This window comes from Aethina tumida, chromosome 1 (genome assembly GCF_024364675.1).
Source record: "Aethina tumida isolate Nest 87 chromosome 1, icAetTumi1.1, whole genome shotgun sequence".
In the NCBI taxonomy this organism is placed as follows: Eukaryota; Metazoa; Arthropoda; class Insecta; order Coleoptera; family Nitidulidae; genus Aethina; species Aethina tumida.
In genome coordinates this window covers 14,683,459-14,706,206 of record NC_065435.1, presented here as the reverse complement: position 1 = coordinate 14,706,206, position 22,748 = coordinate 14,683,459, and the positions used below count along the sequence as shown (strand labels likewise).

The 22,748-nt window shown below is 28.3% G+C and overlaps 1 protein-coding gene across 1 annotated transcript in view; it reads left to right on the top strand.

The window, feature by feature from the left end:
* Positions 1 to 21,966, top strand: part of LOC109604042 (protein qui-1) — a 91,068-nt gene extending 69,102 nt beyond the window's left edge. The window contains exons 12-22 of the mRNA XM_020020607.2: positions 5,336 to 5,505; positions 6,875 to 7,021; positions 7,354 to 7,633; positions 11,200 to 12,233; positions 15,591 to 15,761; positions 16,026 to 16,211; positions 19,843 to 20,041; positions 20,182 to 20,409; positions 20,462 to 20,664; positions 20,727 to 20,825; positions 20,876 to 21,966. Coding sequence (XP_019876166.2) covers positions 5,336 to 5,505; positions 6,875 to 7,021; positions 7,354 to 7,633; positions 11,200 to 12,233; positions 15,591 to 15,761; positions 16,026 to 16,211; positions 19,843 to 20,041; positions 20,182 to 20,409; positions 20,462 to 20,664; positions 20,727 to 20,825; positions 20,876 to 20,962 — 2,804 coding nt within the window. The 3' untranslated portion in view covers positions 20,963 to 21,966. The remainder of the gene's footprint in view (positions 1 to 5,335; positions 5,506 to 6,874; positions 7,022 to 7,353; positions 7,634 to 11,199; positions 12,234 to 15,590; positions 15,762 to 16,025; positions 16,212 to 19,842; positions 20,042 to 20,181; positions 20,410 to 20,461; positions 20,665 to 20,726; positions 20,826 to 20,875) is intronic.
* The last annotated feature ends 782 nt before the right edge of the window (positions 21,967 to 22,748 follow it).

Sequence of the window (22,748 nt, the reverse complement as noted above, 5' to 3'; positions counted from 1 at the left end):
CTGATTTACAACTGACGAAACTTCGAATGTTATGCAATTTTTAACGATTTTCAGTCATTTTTGTCATTTGGGTAATCACAAATAATTTCAATATCCAGTTTCATATTTTTAATCGATAGTTTATTCAGTTAAAAACATTTTAGGTCTCGGTAAAAATAAATCAAATAAAAAATATGAATCGTGGCAGAGAAAAGGAGCAACTGGTATTTATAAAACAGAGTAATTAATATCGTATATAATAAAAATAAAATATCATTTTTCTATTTGATTTCAACTCTAGAAATATTTAATAAAATTAAATAGAACTCACGACCCAATAAATCCATTGTTTTATATTACATTTAATATAGAAAATTGTTGGTAAATTAGATATTTTAATATTTTATTATGATATAATATATAAAACAGAGATACAATGATGGCCAGAAGAATGCAATCAAAATATTTTAAATTTTATTTAAAATAATTCTATTGTATTCTTTCTATAATTATACATTTTGTAAATTAAATATCTCTTCAATCGATAACCATAATTCATAAAAATTTGACAGTTTTTGGTGTTTTACTCGATACTCCATGTCATTCCATATGTTGGAATTAGAATAGGACAACATGATTACCTTTTAACCAATAGTGAATAACTTTAGATCATTATCATGCATAAAAATCCACGTAAATGGTAAATTATCGTTGGCAAATGGTTCTAATATATCTCCATTTTATGAGTGGTTTATTTAACAATATTTTTTGCAATGGACATAAACCATGCAAAGAAAAGGAACCCTAAACCATAACGTTTTCTCCAACATGTTTCAAAATTTTTGTAGTGGATTTAGGGTCCAAACTTTTCCTTAGAGTACGACGAACGTATTGCTTACCATTTGACCCTAATTTATTGAACTTGAAATCATCACTCCAAAGTACTCTCACCAAAATTCTGGAGGATAATTAATATATTTTTTATATATATTAATATTTAGTCTAGTTCGAAAATTCTTTTTTAAAACTAGTGGTTCCTTTAATGAAACACATCAGTGCAAGTTTTGTTCATTCAGTCGATGTCCGATTAATTCATTTTTTAATTGCCTAGATGACATAAAAACATTTCATTTACAAATTCCTCCAATTCCTGTCTATAAAAGGAGTTGTTTTTTTGTTAATAACTTGTTTAATAACTTTGTAAACTATTTTTCGTAAGCATCTTAAGCGACGTCAGCAGTGTTTAAAACTTTATTTTTCATGTTAATTAATATTTATATTTTATATAGAGTGCAATATTCCTTCCTTAACACTAAAAATGATTTAGTTATTCAAAAGAATCAAATCTTTCTATTAAGAAAACACAAAAATGTATTAATTATTGAAAGATATCTTTTATACTAACTGGACAACATTTAAATTAAATCTTTTTGTACCGTTTCCCTGGTTATCACTGTATCTTCTGAAGTAATAAAATTTTAATAGATTTAATAAATTAAAAATCTCATATCTATTATTATTCAATAGTAATTACTAGTTAAAAAATCAATAGTTTCAAGTCCAAAATTAATACATTCCTTGTATTACAATGAATAGTTCAAAGAAAAGCGAGGGAAATTAAGAAACGCTACAAATTGTAGCAAAAGAAACATCTCAAATGAAACAGGCAGTATATTACTCCGGTAACTTTTCATTTGCACATTCCATGAATAAAACACAGAATTTGAAGTCGGAGCTTGTTTGTTTACAATTAACTTTTTCCTGAAAATTTATTTATAAAAGTTTTTCATAACGGCTACAGAATTCTCTGAGGTCACCGATACGGGTACATAAATTACACGGGTGGCCGTATTTTTTTATTGGAATCCCAGACATCGTATTGTCCATTAAAATCTATCAAACAGCTTACTCAATAGTTATGCCTTTTGAGGATTATCCAGTTGATAGCTGGATTATCCTTCTTATGATATACTAAAGATCTAACATTTGACATTTACTTTCAAGCGCTAGATATATAGATAAATCATCCAAAAATCCTCAATATATATATACTTAGAACCTTCTGGAAAACTGCTTAGCCCTTTTTTATCAAAAACTTATTTGTTATGTACACAAGTCCGTAAAAACTGAACAGATAAACGTATTCCCAATAAATATCCAGCGAAGTATAAAATAATATATTGTATACAGTGTCTAAAGTATCGTCTGAAAACAAAACTAGAAGCAATGCACCGAAATTTTAAACATCCAAACAACTCTTTGCCTTGTTAACTGGGTTAAAAGGCTTTCTAAGTATATTTATCTTTATTTTTATTTGTACTCTCGAGTGGATATCTCGGTGGGATATCATATATTTTAGTAAAGTGCTAGTCTACCAAAAAAAAAAAGATAAATAAAACAATCAGAATATGTGATCCACACACTAATGCAAGAACACCATAGAACATATTCGTGTAAAATTCACTGCTCAAACAAATAAAACATATTTTAATAATTACGAGATTAACAAAACGTGGTTGCGGAGGTAAAATTCCAGCCTCATAATTTCACGTCTGAAATGCAACATAAATTTAAACACATTTCCATTTTCATAACATATCTGAATATGTTTGTGATTTTGCTTTTATTTTATTTAATCGCGTTTAATTATCTTTTCATTTAACGCGTTTAATATTTACTTAATGTACGGGAGGTCGTAAAATGCCTGAGGGTGAATATAGGGATCGGGTGGGAGTCTCTGACAAATAGACAAATAGAATAAATTAATTAATTATTAGGTAAATTTACTAGGAATTACTGCAACGAAAAAAAACGAAAGTAACCTCTCTCACCTTGCTCGAGTGATAGTTTCAACCCCCCTCAGATTGTTTAATTTAAAAGTAACTTTAAATATAAAATAAATAAATAATCAAGGCTCAAAAAAACTTAATTAGTGATGCTTTTAATTAAAAAACAAAAAGAATTTAAATCAATAAAAAGGTCGTATGAAATGTTTTAACGAATTTGAAATTTTCGAATTTAAATTGATTCAAAAAACACTTCCATCGACAATTGAGTGTTATTTACGTTTGTTTTGTTTTACTCTCCGAAGCACTCGAAATTAGGCGTAGGTATTTTCCATTGTGTAGGGTTCAAAGTACAGATAGACAAAAACAAATAACAAAGAGGGTAATTCGTCAACAGAACTGAAAAGACATCCCTTTATTTTCGTGACAATATATAAATTCACCTGTAACTACCAAGAATTGCTGTAAAATTAATAGTAATAGATTTTATTTCTAATTAATCTTTATACATTATTATTATTATTGAACTCTTTATAATATTAAGTTCCTTTACTAATATAAAAATTTAAAAAACATGTTTTTTAAAATTTTAAAAACCTCCTTGGCACTATGTTGATTTATGTGTCATCCGTAATATTGGATATATATTTATAGACCATAAATATTAAAATATGCCGTCAGTAGAATTTGTTTTTATAAAAAAGTGGATCGTACATGAATAAAATGTAAAACTTATTCATAATGCCCATCCATCATCCAGTATTCAATAATATTTAAATAAAGCGTTACTGTGTTTAAATGTAAATTACCATTTTAATTAAATATGCTCATGCCATGTTAATGCATATTAAAATAATTTCGTTATGCTAAGTAAAATGATTGACCAGAAATATCTACTTTTAATACATATTTCTTTATCTGTCATGGTTTAAAATCGTGGTAATTTTGTACGAACAACAGTATTGGGAATTGTGGGTGGAAAAATAACATCACGCCATTTTATATCATATTTTGACATCTGAAAGTTCAAGTAGTGACAGTCGATGATTGATTCTACTTCCTTTTTATCTCTGAAACATTTTTTGTATCTGTCAATACCCTTTAAACACTATGCAATATTTAAAAAAATATTTAAGTTGATTGTATCAAGGTGAGTACAATTTGAGATTAATTAATATCAAGTTTAAATCCACGTGAAGAAATTTATCACTGTATAATATACAGTGTGAATTGCAGTTTGTATAAACTTCATCAAACAATTTTATACAACGATAAAAGGATATAAATTATTTCAATTTAATTTTATAATAATAAGTGTGGCAAATAATCATTTATTTAAATGATAATAAATATTGATTTTAATTAATCATATTAAGATAAGTACAAAAAACTAAAGTAATATATCACAGTAATATATGCACAGTAAAATCACATAATATTAATTAATTTGACCCATATGTAAAAATGTTCCCCAAAAATATAAATTTATATTATTAATTATTTTTAACCACACGGTATAAATTTTACCATGTGTAAACCTCTATAGACAATAACAATAGTAACAAAAGGTTATAAATTTTTTCAAATATAATTTTATGACCACCATTGTGGAAAATAATCATTTATTTAAATGCTAATAAATATTGATTTTAGATTTTTACAGAAAATTAAATAAAGTCGTCAAATATTTAATCGTACAAATTCCAAATAACTCGTGTAATACATTGTATCACAATGTATTTTTATGCCTATAAATTATTTAATTTGTTAAACAATTCCAGCAGGATATAAACAAACAATATATTGATTTGACTGTATAAATACTTCCACTTTATTAACTCTGTCAAATAAAATAAACACAATAACATTTATTTAGTAAAGAACATTAATCAGCGTATCAATATTATTTTGTTTAAATTTTTATTTATTTTACTTCATACAAAATGTGACGCATTCGCCAATTTAAAAAATGGACACCGTTTCGCATTCGCCATTTTTGACACTTACTCTTGGATTTACAAACTTTCTTCTAATGTTTGTTTATTGTTAAATATATTTTATATATTCTATAAATAGGCAGTAATAATAAACAAACAGTAATTATTATTATTTATTTAAATTAATAAAACGAATGTTCTAACAAATTTCAATTAACAGTTTTAAATATTTATCTAACAAAGTGCATCCACCATGTTTTAAAAAATAATCCGATAAAAGTGTTCTTTAAATAAATTTTACCTGTTATTTTAATGCATATTCTGTTCAAAATTAATTGATAATATAATTAATTTAGAAATGATTATGATTAATCTGGATAAATACACAATTTTAAATAATTGATTGATTGATTATGATGTACCTAAATGTCAAATACATTAAAGCTCTATATTAATTTAACAATTGTTGACGAATGGAACAAAAATAGTTTATGTACAAAATTATAAGCCAGGTCATTAACTTTTCTTAAATTTCACATATTCTTCAACGATTAATTTTAAGGTCAGTTCTTCGCACGGTAATTTTAAGTAGGAGACTAACTGTGTACTTAATTTAATCTTTCTGTATTTTAGCTCCCCTGCTTTCCGAAATTAAGGAAACGCCTTTCCAATCTACGTTGCACAAAGATGTTACATACAGTCAAAGACACGTAGAGGAATCCTGGATACATTTACTCAAGTCTGGGGATATAATTAAATTGAAAAGTCTATGCATGTGTAACTACGACTTTTTATTGGCTGCTGTAAGTTATGTGTACAGTGTGTTCGGTGTATGTGCATGCGTGTGTGAAATGTGAAGATGTTATATAATAACAGACCGTTCATTAATCAGTAAACTGCTTCTAGAAACAAAAAAACATGTTTAGATGAAGCTTCTTTCATTGGCATGAAAAACTTGTATGAATACATGAAAGCCATTACATTAATATCTCTTCCAACTTTTCAAAGTTAATATTTTCTATTTACCAAGAAAAGTTTACTGCACTCAGTCAATTATCTATATTTGATGTTCACATTGCTACTTCTTATTTTGGCATTAGTTTATTTTATTTGAAACGTATAAACAATTTATCGAATTCACTCTAGAATTTATTTCGTAATATAAATAAATTCTTCCCATATTCATAAAAGTTCGTGTGTAAAGTTTTGTTTTACGTCCACATTTTGATGTATTTTCTGGGGCAAACTTTTATGTACGTTAGTGGCTAAAGAAACATTATGAATACGAGACTAGTAAGTTAATTAAAAACCTGCGATATTAGGTAAACAAGCTGAAACTTTGAAAGAGTTTATCTTTTTATATAAACTTTACCCACGAATTGTTGCTGCTAAATTACAGGACGATTAAAAATGATTCACCAACAAATAGAGGTTCACTCCATATAGCACTGAAAGAAGAAACTAATTTCTACAAAAGTTTTCTCATTGAATATAGCCCATAATTTTTGTGCCAGTTTATTTCGACACATTCAACTAATTCCATTACACAGATTCCTAATTACTGTAATTTAGGGTTAGAATAGCTTAATCTCAATTAGATCTGATTTATACAGACCACACGTGATAGTTATTGAAGTTTCAGATTTCTAATGGGTGATAGACATAAATTGTCGAATTTAAAGATCATTTTTTCAACAAATTCCAAACAGATGGCAAACTAATTTAACCGCCTGTTCATCGTTTTTGATTTATCAGTGGCCTAAACACAGCAATTCTCGTAATTGTCCTTAAGAAAAATCACACGTGTAGCTGAGAACTTGCAGGAATTCCCCGAAAGGAAATGTAATTGTCCACTTACTTTGCTTAGAGTGCACGTTAGATAATTACAGGGACTTTCAACGGGACAGTAAATTAAGTTTAAACATTTTATTTTCCTGTTGTTATTCCGTATTGTTACCTATTTTAACCACCGCAGCGGGTAAAGAAAGTTTGCATCCGTAATGCTCAAGTAAATCCGAAATACTTTTTATTAAAACATATTCACCCCAATAGTCATGAACATGTCAAGTTTCCTTTTCGTATGTAAAAGTTTGCCTTGTTTGCTGTTCAAACAATGTAACCAAAATATATTGTGTATCCTGCGGTGCATACATATTGTCACAACATTTTTAGTTGCAAACTTTTTCCGTAAGTTACTTAAGGTGTCTCCTGGAAAATGTTAGATGCTACTTGTTAGACCGAGAAATTGAGCTGGTATATTACTCTATAAGAAAATCGACAGATGTCCTAACCAAAGACACATATCAACTTGGAACACAGGTAAGTTTATAAACACTACAACATATTAACTAATTGTGATTTATGGCAATTAACATACAACACGTTATTTATCGTTGTACAGCCCAATGTAAATTTTAATAACATATTATTAAATAAATGGGCTAATTTCATTTTCACTGTTTAGAATCATAATTAATGCTGTACGTCAAGATCCATATTGGATTTTATTTATTACTGATGTAATTTACTGCTGTGCTTTAAATAATAGTTGGAATAGTGCCCATTCCATTAATTACTTACAATTAAATGCAGCAAAAATACAATAAATAAAAGTAGTTTTAAACTGGAATATAATTGAAGTAAATTTACAGTTGATTTCAATGTTGCGGCCTGTAATAGAAAGGGGGGGTGGATTGATGAGCTCCCTCGTGACGTCCGCCATGGCATGGTGCGATGGATTTACGTTGCCTCTAGTTGTACCTTTGACGGACTGGCTTCAACCACCCCTGCCACAACAATCTAAAATAATTAATACTCCGAACGTACGTTTAATTGAGTCCACGCCTAATGGGCAACATGTTGTGGTGGTTGTAGACACGGATCCACAGTTGTGGCACATCATGACCAATCAGCTGGTCCACACGTTCTCAGGTAATAAAACTTTTTCTAACTTAAGCGGAAGGTAAAATGCATTTGATGTGGAGGAGCAATCCGGCCAGACTCTAAAGCTCTAAAGCAAAACCGTGTACCGTGTTCGTTCCGTCATCGTAAAATTATTTTAGGACTTCAGATCAAGGTGTGACTAAGGCTGTTAAAATATGTATTTATTCAAATGACGGAAATTTAAAGTCAATAATTTTGCATTTTCTCTGTGCATCCGATCAATGTTTAATCAGGTTGTGCAACTCTGAGCACGTATAAAATTGCTTGTGTATAACTAAAACTTCAAATACTCTTAGAATTAAATTACTTTACCGCAATTTTAAAGAACCCTTACAAATACTAGGAATAGAAGGAAAGTTATTCATGCCCTACTTGATAAAACATAAACAATATTAATAATCCACTTTAAAATCATCTTTGTTTTACTTTCAAAAGTTCCGTCCATCATAATTAAAGAAACACAAAGATTGATATTTATATGGTTTTATATTAAGGATTCTAATAATACAGAAAACTTTCCAGTTAGTTTTATAAGGAACTTTTCCTGCGGCACTGCCACTTGAAGTAGGTAGATGGGCACAGAATGAACAAGGATTAACTAAAAATAGAACTTAATTATAACTTTTACCATTGAAAATTATATATTTTCAAACTTAATGAACAAGATGACATGACAAGAAATTATATATTCTAGAAGACTTTCGAAATTCCTTAATTGTATTGAGTGTAGAACATAGTTTGTCAATTATTTGCTTTTACTTTAATTGAAATTTAATATTTAATTTGTAATTTTCTTAAAATAAAATCACATTGTATAAACACTAAAGTTTGATGAAATTCATTTGATGTTTCAAATAAAATAGTGGCAGGGAGATAATATAGCTTATGTTTTAATAAAAATTAATTTATGATATCATATTAACGTTAACTACACTTTTAACGTTTTGCAATATTGGATTATCAAATTATTTATGGTTTCAGGTATTAAATTATATTAAGAAACTGAGTAAAATTTACGAATAAAATTTTCAATCAAGGCATTAGTAAAATGTTTATATTTTTAACTTTATAAATATTAAACATGAAGTCTTCCATATTCCTGATATTTTTACTGAATTTATGTTTGTTTATCTTGCAAATAAACATAAAAATTGTATACTCCATATATAAATTTATGTGGTCCTGAAACCCAAAATAAAATTAGCATCAAACAATATTTGATTTTTGAAAAGATTTTTGCAACAAAAACATTAAAGTCCATTTTTCCAGGATATTTTACTCTATATAAAAATTATTTAAAATTAATTCCAAAGTAAAAATCAATATTTGGTTTTTGGATTAATTTTTAACTTCAAAAACATTAAAAGTGATTTCTCTGCTATTTTTGATCGATTGTATATTCTATATATAAATTTATTTTGTCCTGCAAACTAATTAAAATTAATTTCAGAATACTTAAATGCTTATGTGATTTTTAGAAAAAAATTTAAACATCAATCATATTATAAGAAAATACCTTTAAAATTCTTATTATTTTTGCTAAATTGTATACTCTATAAATAATTTAAAAAACTAATTAAAATTAATTCGAAAATACATAAATCAATATTTGGTTTTTGGAATAATTTTTAACTTCAAAACATTAACATTCTTTTAAAATGTCTGTTATTTTTGATCGATTATATATTCTATATATAAATTTATTTTGTCCTGCAAACTAAATAAAATTAATTTCAGAATACTTAAATGCTTATTTGATTTTCAGAAAAAAAATTAACATTAATCATATTAGAAGAAAATTCCTTTAAAATTCCTATTATTTTTGCTAGATTGTATTCTCTATAAATAAATTATTTTTCCCCTAAAACTAATTAAAATTCATTCCAAAATACCTAAATAAATATTTGGTTTTTGGAATAATTTTTAATTTCAAAAACATTAAAAGTGATTTCTTTTAAAATTTCTGCTATTTTTGATCGATTGTATATTCCATATATAAATTTATTTTGACCTGCAAACTGATTAAAATTAAGTGTTTTATTTTTTAAATTTAACATTACTATATACTACATAAATAATTTAATTTGTCCTGTAAACTAATTAAAGTTAAGTTCAGAATACTTATATGATTATTTAATTTTTAGAAAAAATCATCAGTCATATTAAAAAAGAATTCCTTTAAAATTCCTGTTATTTTGCTGAATTGTATAAATGACTATATATAATTTCAATCATCATCAATATTTTTTATTTATTCTGGATTGTATGCTCCATTTATTTTTTCTACAACACTAATTAAGTTAATTCTAAAATACCTATATTAATATTTGATTTTTAGAAATATTTTTAATATCAGTAACACTGGAAGTGAATTCCTTTAAATTTCCTGCCATTTTTGCTGAGTTGTATGCTCCATAAATAATTTATTTTGTCCTGCAAAACTAAAATTAATTTCAAAATAGCTAAATCAATATTTGATTAGTGGAAACATTTTTAACATTATTTGTGAAATCCTTAAAAATTTATGCTATTTTTGTTCTGTGTGTGTGGAGTCAATATAAACATTTATTTTATCCTGCAAACTATTAATATTAATTCCAAAATACCTAAATCAATATTTGATTTTTTCACATCAACTACATTAGAAATGAACTAATTTCTTTAGATTTCCTACTATTTTTGGGGTGTGTGTTTGTCCCGTAAACTAATTAAAATAATTTCAAAATACAATATTTGGTATTTGGAAACATTTTTAACATCAATATGTGAATTCCTTTAAATTTCCTGCTATTTTTGCTGGATTGTATACTATATATTAATTCATTTTGTCCTAAAAAAACTAATTAGAATTAATTACAAAAATCCTACTCAATATTTGATTTAAGGAAAAAAATTCTACATCAAAAACATTAAAAGTTAATTCCTTTAAAAATCCTGTTATTTTTGTAGGATTGTATACTCCATTTATAAATTCATTTTGTTCTCCAAATTTAAATAAATTTCAATCAGAAATCAGGAATTATTTTTTTTATTCAATTTTTCGCCATTAATTCAAAGAATCTATAAAAATTTGATTTTTGAAAAATTAGTTTATACTAAATATATATAGTTCTTAATACTTATATTTCTTGTATGTATATTCTGTCCTTATCATTTCCTTTCGATAGAATTAAAACCGTTAAATACCTTTTGTAATAAATTCACATTTCAAGGCGGAAGGGTACGGAAAAACAACGTTACACTTTGATAAAAAAATAAACTCGTCCATGTCACATTGCATTTTATCCGGAACGAACTCTTTAAATAAATACACAATGTAGAGGCGCAAAATTACTTACCAGAATAGTTTATTCAAAATCGATACCCATTAAATATTTGCAAGCATAAAAATGCAGCAAAACAGCACAAAACGGATAAGTAACTTAATGGGCTTTAAAAAAAAAAAAAGGAAAAAATGAAATAAATGGATTTAGCGGCTCGTCACAGTGTCGAAATTGACATGCAATTACAGCGGCATTTCGATTTTGACATCCCTTAATTCGTATTGGTTTCAGGTCACAAAAGCAAAGTAAACTGCATGGCAGTTACGAAACAGTCCCAATATTTATTGACAGGTTCGGATGATCTGAGCATCATTGTGTGGGATCTGAAGTCGCTTGCGTTGAAATTGAAAATCTGCGAGCACATCGCCCCCGTGCTGTGCATCACCAGCGCACTGAATAACTCGGTGATAATAAGCGGTGGTGAGGACAGCAGCATTATCGTGACTTCTTTGGCTAGGGGGAGTGTGGTAACTAAAATTGATCACCACAGGGGGCCCGTAACGGCAATTAAAGTAACATCCACAGGTGATATATTGGTGTCAGGTAGCAAAGACGGCAGCGTCTGTCTGTGGTCCCTTGAAACATTTAAACTCCTTAACATGATCTCGCTGAGTTCGCCGGTTCTAATGCTGGATGTTTCCGCCGACTCCGTTTTCCTTTTGGCTTGTTGCAAGGATAATAATCTATATGTTAGAACTTTGGCGACAGGAACGGAAGTTCACAGCATCACGGATTACAAAACGAAAGTGAAATCGGTCGGTCTGACCCAGGATAGTTGTAGGATTGTTGTGGGATGTGCGGACGGCAAGGTTTATATACACGATATCCATAGCGCCAAATTGACTCGTACGTTGAGTGGACAAGGTGGGGAGATAGCGGCCATAAGGATAACGGACAAGGACGACTTTCTGCTCACAGCTGGCGGAAACAAAATTATATTTTACCCGTTCAGAAGCGACGACCATATAAAGGGCATGTTGAAACACAAAAAGAAGTCGCACCAGCAGCTTGTGCCCCACAGTGGTTTCATAACGTGCCTAGATATATCCAGGGACGGGCAATTATCAGTAACGGGCGGCATTGATCACATAATTAATGTATGGCAACTCAATAATCAAGAATTGCTTTTATCTTTGAACGTGCACACCCTCCCAATAACCGCAGTCAACTTTGCCCCGAGCGGTCTGTTTGTCACGTCTGGTTCGGAGGATAAAACCGTCAAGGTCTGGGGGTTATCCATGGGCACTATAGTCTCCACGTTCACGGTAAGTGACTCAGTGTTTATTTCAATTGCGCACTTCCTCCAGCCACGAACATTCTCATTTACCCCGTACATCCGCTCCAAAACACCCGAGTCAATAGTTCGTTATTTGAATAATTACATCCTTCGCACGAATCCTGCAACGAGATTAAGTGAAGTCGCCTTCTATCGCGTGTTACGCGTTCAACGTTATTAGAAATTGAACGGGATTATTTTCGCCACATTTTTATTCACGTACTGCGGCTACAGATGCCGGCCGTACTAATCCGTAAATAATGGAAAACCGAGACCGCACGATATTCCGGGGTCATTAAGAATTAATTAATGTGTGCCATTTTTATGATTTCGAGCTTATGTCCACCGAAAATATGCTTTTCACATGCACGCCTTTAATCTACATTAATTTTTCAAATCGCAGTTTTAAGTACGAAATAATTTCATTGAAATTAATTTGAATTTTTAATAGAAGATTAAAGTACTTTCGAGTTAATTACACATTTGCATATTGCACATGTTTTTAAATTCTGCTTATAGATTATATATTATGTTTGCGAGGTTTTTTATATCAGCTTTTATTAATATTTGTTTTTATTTTTACCTACATTTTCAATATACAATGCACAATTTTTAATTAAATTTTAATAAAAATATTATTTTCATTTAATTAATTAATTAATTTTATAAGACTTTAGAACTCAATATTTAATTAAAGTTATAATATCGAGTAATTTAAATTAATAAATAAGACTATAACAATATATTATGTTGCAGTAAAAATTAAATCACGTATTTTACTTTTATATTATTAGATACTTTTTACTATGAAAATAATTCATTTAAAATAAATATATTTTTTCATATCCTTGATACTTTTATTTAGTTAACTGTTTTTGTAATAATTTTAAATGTAATGAAAAATATACAATAAAATTACATCAGCATAAAATTTTATAATTATATTAAATTAATAACGAATAATATTTTATGAAAAATTATTCTTAAACTTTAAAATTAAATATTTTTTGAAACTATAAACACTATAATTTCTGTTTTATTAAACAACGAAAATAATTATGATAATATAATAAATATTTAAATTAAATAATATAAATATATTATACATATTAAATAATAAAAAGAATAAAATATATTATTTAAATAAAAAAAAATAAAATATTTAATTTATATTAAAAAAATAAATTTAAATTAAAAAAAAAATAAAAAATAATAATTTAAATTTAAAAAAATATATATAAAATATTAATTTAAAATTTAAAAAATAATAAAATATTTATTATTATATTTATTTGATCTTACATTTTTATTCTTAATGAATAATTATATTTTATAAAATTATTCTCAATCTTTAAAATTAAATATTTAATATTTTTTGATATATTAAATACTATAATTTCTGTTTTATTAAACAACGAAAATAATTATATTTAATTTAAATTAAAAAAGAATAAAATATATTATTCAAATTAAAAAAATAAAGTACCTAATTTATATTAAAAAATAATAAAATATTTAATTTAGTATATATTAAAAATAAATTAAAATATTTAATTTAAATTAAAATTAATTCAAATCATATTTTTTTCATTTTACTGATACTTCTATTTATTTAACTATTATTTTAAGACCTTTTAACAAAAGAAAAAATAAAATTAATGTCTAAAATTTTTGAACAATAAAAATTAAAAAGTTGAATACTATTACATAAAAAAAATTTTACATTTTTGTTCATAATTACATTTTATGGAAAATTAATGTCTAATATTTTTGAAAAAAGTTGAATATTATTACGTACAAAATAAAATCTTACATTTTTATTCATAATGAATAAATAATATGGAAAATTATTCCTAAACATTAAATTTAAATATTTTTTGAGACATTAAATACTAATTTCTATTTTATTAAACAACGAAAATAATTATGGTAATATAATAAATATTTAATTTAAATTAAAAAAGAATAAAATATATTATTCAAATTAAAATATTAAAAAAAAATATTTAATTTAAATTTAAAAAAAACATAAAATTTAGTTTATATTAAATATAAATTAAAATTAAATCAAATCATTTATTTTACTTCTATTTATTTAACTAACTGTTATTTTAAGAACATAATAAAAAACAAAGAATAAAATTAATGTCTAAAATTTTTGTCAAAAAAATTAAAAAGTTGAATATTATTACAGAAAAAAATCTTTATTTATAAAAATTAATCATTAATTAATTTATTCACATTAATCATACTTTCTGGAAATTTAAGAATGAAAAATAAACAATAAATTTAATATATCTTAATTTTGTAAAAGAAAATTTAAAAATTGAATAACCTTACAGAAAAAAAAATTAAAAGTCAAATAATTATTGGTTTAAGAAAATAATAATACCTATTTTTTTATTTAAAATTATGTATTTCAATTCATAATAATTCTTATTTTGTTTTCTACAATATATTTAGTAAATAGGTTCTTTTATGTTAACGAAAAATTCTCCTGAAACATTAGAAAATGTGATAAAAGTGTTCATATAATCTTACATAAAAAATGTTGGTTTTAAGATGCTAATTTTGATGCTTTTAAAAGCTCTCTAAAATTTGATACTTCGTCCTCACAATTTTTAATCAACAAAAATCCAAAGTAAAGAAGTATTGAATCAATAAAATTAGAATATAAAAAACGGTCTGTCTGAAAAAGTAAAAAATATATCCGATTATAAGAGAGATTCTCTAAGAATATAAATAAGTTTTGCGAATAAAACAATTAACTCGACGCTTTATATTTTTATGTAAAATTTTTAAAAATCAATACAGACAAAAAAGTTAAATATTTGATGATTCATACATAATAAATTAAATAAAACTAAATATTAAAAATATTACATTAATCAGGAAATAAATAACATCATCATCGATCTATTGTGTGCAAACAAAATTGGTCTACATTTTAATTAAATTCCCACCGTATAATTGACTTGATAAAAACAATAAATAATAATCATTTTACAACTTGTTTTAATAAGCATTGTTTTATAGATTCCATCAAATTTAAATAAAAATATACGTCACAAACAGTTGTGATTTTATTTATATGTTTTTTATTATGTTTATGAACATTTAATCACCATTATTTGCTGTTGCTTTGGCAGTGTCGAAATAAGCATGTTGTTACGTACCGGGTATTTGAAAACATCAACACTTTTCAAATAACGAACTTTGATCCGGCGAATCGATAAAAGAAACTCCTTTTTTTCCGTCCCTGCAACTGTGTCGAACTTCTTATTTATTTGAACTCAAATCACGAGGAATGGAGCCTTTTTAACGACAAAGAAATTATCGATTTCAGCGACATCAAGCTGCCATTAGTGCGGTTCACGTAATGATGGACTCGACAAGAATCATATCGAGCGACAGCAATAATACTCTCTGTATATGGCTAGCTGATAATGGAAACTTGCTACAAACATATTCGGGACCGAGCGAATGTGTCAGAGTAACGAATAATATGAAATACGCGGTAAGCACTCCTCATTTTCATTAATCCTGAAACGGCACCAATACAACCGATTAATGCGATTGAAGCCATCGTAATTACTAATTCGAGTTCATATTTCAATGTATTTAATTTCTCTATGCGTTCAAGATTAATGCACTGCGGCGGCCCTAACTTTTCTAATGTTTCTCTCCGCATGAACGCGACAGTAAATTTAAGTGAAACTTTCAAAAGTGACGGCCGATTCGTGGCTGCGGCCTCGTAAATTATTAAAACGTTTTTTATCAGATGGCAACGAACGGAGACACGTCCCTGAAAATTTGGAGCTTGGTGAAAGACGACGAAAAATATACAATCAACCATTCGGAGGAGATAACGTGTTTTGTTCTAACAATAGACTCGCAGCACATTATAACAGGATCAAGGGATATGTCACTGAAAGTTTGGCTGGTGGCTGGAGGCAAACTATCGCAGGTAACCCCATTTCTGAGCCTGCTTGCATGGGAAAACGTTGTGTTTATTGTCGGCGGTTTTATATTGACAATGATAAGGGATTAAGCAAAATTACAATAAACTGGTTTTAATTAAAAAAAAATCAATAATTAAATTAACACCGTGGAAGATTCGGGTACACTTTAATTTTTCTTTTGGGGTCTGCAAATAGGCCTAAAAACCGCAATTAAAATTCAGACAACATCTGATACTTTAATTAAAATTAACTGATTAAAAGTATGCAAAAATCTGGAATGGCTGAGTTAATATGAAATAATTAAATTTTATGAATGAATTTGATATTATACTAAAATTTTACTGTATTGCCTCACGAATGTGTCTATGAAATTAATTACCATGTTTGCAGAACTCGCTTTGTTAAATGTATTCGTGGACTAATTTATAATAATTTTATGGTATTGTTCTATGTCCTAAGTGCTTATTAATTTACTACATCAAACGATTCAATTACCCTATTTGTAGCAATGACTCTATTGTCTAACTTTTTATATTATCTTCATGTTACTGGATGACAGTCATAATTAATATGTCACGACGGGTTATAGTTTTGTTTCGCAACACACCAATAATAAATCAAATTTCAAGTTTGACTTAAATTTTCGAATTAAATTTACTGCTTTTACTTTTATGGTACACGTATAGTGGCTAAAATATTATTTAATGTTAATTAGGAAGTACTCACCTCTAATTAAATGCAATCAAAGTATTTTATGATTAATTTAAAATAATTTCACTATCTTAAACAAAATAATGTGTACCACAAAAATAGCATAAATAATTTATATATAACTTAATATTTTGTTGGTAGACTTTGTTCGTTATAACCGCCTGTAAAAGGCGAGGTATAGATTCAACGAGTTATTGGCTACGGTCGTCTGAAATTAAATTCCACGAATCTTCAATTAATAACCACAATTGATATAAATTTGTTGGTTTTTAGTGTTTAATCGAGGCTTCACGTCGTTTAATAAGTTTTCAAGTGAATATTCGTTCAAGGTTCTTCAATTACTAAGATGTGTTTAATTAAGTTTGTCAAATTTATATGTCGAATTTGGTTATAAACATTATCCCCCATGTTTTCTATAAGGTTAATGTCTGGAGATTGGGACGGGCAAAACAAAGTGTCGATGCTTTGGTCTTTTAATTAATCAGTCGCAATTTTGGATATGAGTTTGGGACAGCTTTCATGTTGTTCAAGAGCATCCTTTCTTCAATATATGGAAGTAAATTGGTGTTTATATCCATATCTATATTTGTTCAACTACAGTAGACTTGTCTGATTGTCCTAGTTTGCAGTTACGTTTGTGTTCCTTAATTCTAGTCTTTATTGAACGTTTTCTAGTACCAGTATATACTTTCCTGTAAGAGTGTGGTATGTGGTATATTCCAGAAGCCATTTGGGGGTTCCTCCAAAGATTTGACAAATCTGAAACTGTGTTAAATCTTTCTAGTTGTTGGTGTTTAATATATCCCTGTACATAAATCAGTTTAAGAGAGACTACGTCAGAAGAATTGAAGCATCACTGTGGGTTTAACAAAAATTTTGTATAGTTTTGTCACTGTAGGATATTTAACATAAGCAAAACCATAATTTTTTAAGAAATTAAATTTAGACTCGTCATTAAAAACTACTCGTCGCAAGTTCTGTGGTCCAGAAAATGTCATCCTAAGCAAGTCAAAATTGGACATTTTTAGTAGAAACCAGAGTTTTTTGTAGGTCTGGAGTCAAATAAACCCCCCATCCACTAACCATCTTCTCACAGTCCTTGAACTAATTTCAATACGTCCCATTTCCTCCAGGTTGGCTTTAATTTCAGTTGACGATAAGATTGGATTGATTTTTGATATATGAATTATCCAAGTTATCGAAGTTTACGGAAAACGATTGACTTATTTAGCCGTAAACTCTCTCGGACTTGGTAACGCTGAATTATAATTTCTCTTATAATTTCACACAACCAATGATTAAATAATTATAATAAGACCATAAAGTAAAAAGTTACTTCAATTTTATTCAGTGAAAAATAAAAAAGTAGGCAATTTAAAAAAAATAAAATTAGAATGACCAGCTACATAATACATACAAGAATGACAGAAAAAACATTATAAATACTGTCATCCAAGTGTACAGCCCATATCCTTAAAATATTTTAACCTGAATATTTCACATACTTATTGGACAAATTTTAAATTAAATTGAACGTTGAAACAGTGAATTACCCCGTATGCATTAATTTACATATTTCCAAAATGAGTCACAGTTTATATAAACTTAAATAGCATAAGTTAGCCACGATAACAAAACACAAAACTTTACAGTGCTAATTTATTCATTCGGAATATTAAATTATTCCAATTCAGATTTTGAATTAGTTAAATGGATTTAGGGGGCTGTTAAATATCAGTTATGCGAATAGCTTGAATAAAAAATGTGGTATTAATTTAACTTGCAGAATATCGTATTATAAGACTGCATCTGGAGTTTCCGAACTTTTTTCATCATCGTTGAGTCAATAGAGTATCTTCTGAGACAAACCAATTTTGCTTTATTTTTATCAATTTAAGGGGCAGTTCCAGATATTATATCTGTTGTGTATATTTAAACATTTTTTGCTACAAATACCTTTGAAAAAATCTCTACAATTCCCTTGTTTTCGTTTTTTCTCCGCTAAAATTGCTACAAAGAATTCGGCCAGTCAGTCAACATTCTAGTAAAACCCGTCTAAATTAATTGGGAGATTAAACAACACGCCACCAAAGTTCTAATAAAGCGGATTTGTAAGGTGGAACAAACAACAAATTTAACATCACCCTTAAAAATCGTGCAATTATAATGGGATCGCAATTTAAGATCAACAAACACATATTTTTAATACGTCAAGACTGATGTTTATTGGTATTTTCGGAGGGTTTCACGACAGGTAACAATTTGCAGATCCCGTAAAAATATAAGTGAAATTCGTTTCTACCAAAAACTTGTTCGCCCTACTCTTTGCACATCAAAGGGGCTGTAAAATTCAGTGATTCTTTATGCCTTGTTAAAATTCGAAGTGAAAGTAAATAAACCTAACACGGCGTAAGAACATATATCCTTAATTGACACACGAAACAATTTCAGAACTTTTTGAAGTACTTATTTTTTGTGTCAATAAAAAAAAATTGCGCACACCTCCACTTATTCTTCTGCATCTTTCAAACTTATTTATATTATCTAATAAACAAATTCTTCGACGTACGGACGACAAAACTTATATTTTAAGTCAGTGTTAAGATTTACAGTACGTAGTTTGACATTAGAGTAATTATAATTACAAGACAGTGGGAGCTGCAGCGTTTCTCTTTGATTGTAAGGTACCCAGGTAAAGTTATAGGAAATTATTATCCTGTTTCCTTTGTCAGCAATATATCATTGTCCTGGCAAACCCTGAGGATATTACAACATTTGAAGACCAGTGACTAACTAAATGGTCAACGAACACAATAGTGTAGACCTCGCAGTAAGCTAACATAAGCCCTGATTTATCTTGCTTAATTCCTTAACTCATGTCATATTAACTGTCTTATGTGAAACAATAAAATAAAAATGTTTAAGGTGTTAATTGGTCATAATGATGCTGTAACGTGTGTGGCAGTGTCCATATCAGAAAAGAATCAAGTAATATCCGGTTCTTGCGACAATAATCTGATAGTTTGGGACATAAACACTGGAGCCGATTTGCACACACTTTCTGCTCATTTAAGCTACGTCTCGTGTGTAAAATTATCTGGGGATGGGTCCATAGCCGTATCGGGTAAGGAATAATTCTTGTCACTTGTACGTACGTTCCTAATTCGTGCTAATATTATCATAGTGTCGTACATGTGTAAACATTCCTTGAGCTAAATTAACTCTCACTGGAATTGTAATTAAGAATGTCCGTTTGCTTTTTAGGATCTGATGATAAGAGTATCATTATATGGGATGCTAAAAAAGGTTTACTTTTGACCTCGCTGCAGCTCCATTTTCCCATAATTAATATTGAACCAGCTTCTGATTTCTCACGTATTTCTGTTTTACTAAAAGACTCGAAATACAGCCCCATAATTTGCTTGCATAATACTCCGGCAAAATATGTTAAATTACCAACATATTGTGCCCCAGACAAAGATATTATTGAAAGTAAGTAGACAACAAATTTATTTACGATAAAACACTACATCAATCATTACAGATCCTAAAGCTGCTCCAAAGAGACAGATGAAAAGATTGTTAAAAAAGGAAGTGTCATTGGATACTTACACTTGGCAAAAAAAATATGCTCATCTTACGTCAAATATTGTTATACCCTCAGTTGATGAGAGATTTAAGAGACGGTTTTCAGTATCTGCTAGTATGGAGGAGATATCCAAAATCCCTCAAAATAAAGATAACCAGGTAAATAATATGGTAATTTTCGTAAAGGCCCAAAACTTTACCAACATTTTTCTTTCACTAAGGGCAACTTGGCTAAACAAGGATCATTAGCTCAATCTCAGCATTTCGACCAACTAGAAGCACTATGGAATAAGTCACCACCACGTAGAAGACTTCATCAGGTAAGTTGAGGTCATTTTAAAAAAATAAAATATAAATCATGCCTTTTTAGTCGTTATCCAAACAGTCATCATTAGCTGAGTCACACGCGTATTCCTCTGAAGAGGAAGTTCGAATTGATAATGGTAGAGTAACCTAAAATGTTACTGGCTTTTACGTAGTGTTTTACTTGTAGTCTTTTGATTATCTCTGTGTGTTACAAGTAAAATGCTCAATAATGAAAAGAATAAATGTTCGTATTAGGGAAAGCTCTCCTTATTATTATTATATACAATAAATGTTGTAAATGTAGTCCAAAATAAATAAAAAAACCTATAGAAAAAATTTTGCAAATGATAATCTGTATGACGTAAGTGCTTTCCTTATGACTGTTCTTATACTTTTTAGAGCATTATTTTATATAATTATTTTAAAATCTATTAGACGTAAGAAATATATTGTTACATTTATCGTTGTTGCACGATACCCATTACCTTTAATGACATTCCCTACTAAATACCTTGACATTATAGGTATACCTATAGATGTATGGCGCATCTTCAGAAACACTCACAATAGTTTAAAACTCCGAAATGTTAAAAAAAAAATAGAAGTCTGAAGATGTGTCGTAAATGATTAGGAAATATACTTGTATTTATTGTTACATTTATGAAACCCTCAGGACCAAGCTAATTTTACATTAAATCTTGTTTTGTTATATGATTTTCAACATATTTGTATTTTTATATATAAATAATTTTCAACTACACTGGGCGAACATTTTCGTAAAAGATCGGACTCGAGGTAAAATACCAAAAAAAAAATATATATATGTAAAACTTTCTAAATGGCTGTGGTCTGATCTTGAAAAAGTTTTTTATATAAAAAAATATTCCTGGTGTTATTTTTCAATTTCAAACATACATTATGCAAAGTGTTTCACCTACATAAAGAAATATTTTGTATAATACTGTCATTTGTGGGCTGTACTATTGAATGTTAAATTCTTAAACTGTGTTATCTAAAACGATTCTAAATCTCGCTACTCTGAGCAATAATGCATTTATTGTAACCACGTATTAGACTAAAAACATTCTGTGTAAAAGGCATGTTAATCTGTGTTTTAGAATAGTGTCCACAAATATAATAAACATTTTAGAATTATGCTGTTGTTTTATTCCATGTTTTGTTCTGCAATTGCTTACGTAGTATAATCAACTCATCCACAGGTGGTTATAAATGTTACCATATAATTTACAAAACGCCCCTTACTAACTATCAATTAAATCAACCAAAAGTATAACTAGTACTAACCAGATGGCGCCGTAAAATAACAAGTTACGCCATCTATTTTTGGCTTATTTAGACATTGGTTCATCGGAATTGGGGTAGTATTGATTGATGAGATTTAAACAGGAATCCTTCATCCTGCCATCTATCCTAATTTTCAGTTTGCAGCTAGTTTATTCTAAAAAATCCGGATATGGTGTCTGACAGTTAATGTCGGTACCTACAAGTAATGTTGGTTGGTCACTTCATGATTCCTGTACCAAAAAGCTGAACTCGCTGACGAGATCAACCAAGTAGATCAGATGCGGAGATCAAAGCAAAGACGAGTCAAGTCGCTTGTTAGATTCCTCTGAAGCCCAAACTACTGAAAAATGAAATTCTGAAAAGGAACAAGACAAGTGAGACACAGGAGATGAAATGAATCATGGAGAATGAAGAATTGAAAAGCGGAAGTCACATCAATTCAGCATCACTGATGAGATCTTCGGAATCTACAAATGACGTTGAATTACTGTTACGATCGGGATGCCAATCTCGTTTGGGGTGAGGTCTCCAATTATCAGAGAATATTAAGAATTTTGCAAGAAAAGTTATACTTTCTAATAATAAATCACGGCATCACCAGATGACGCAGTTGAATCAAGACAAAAATCGTA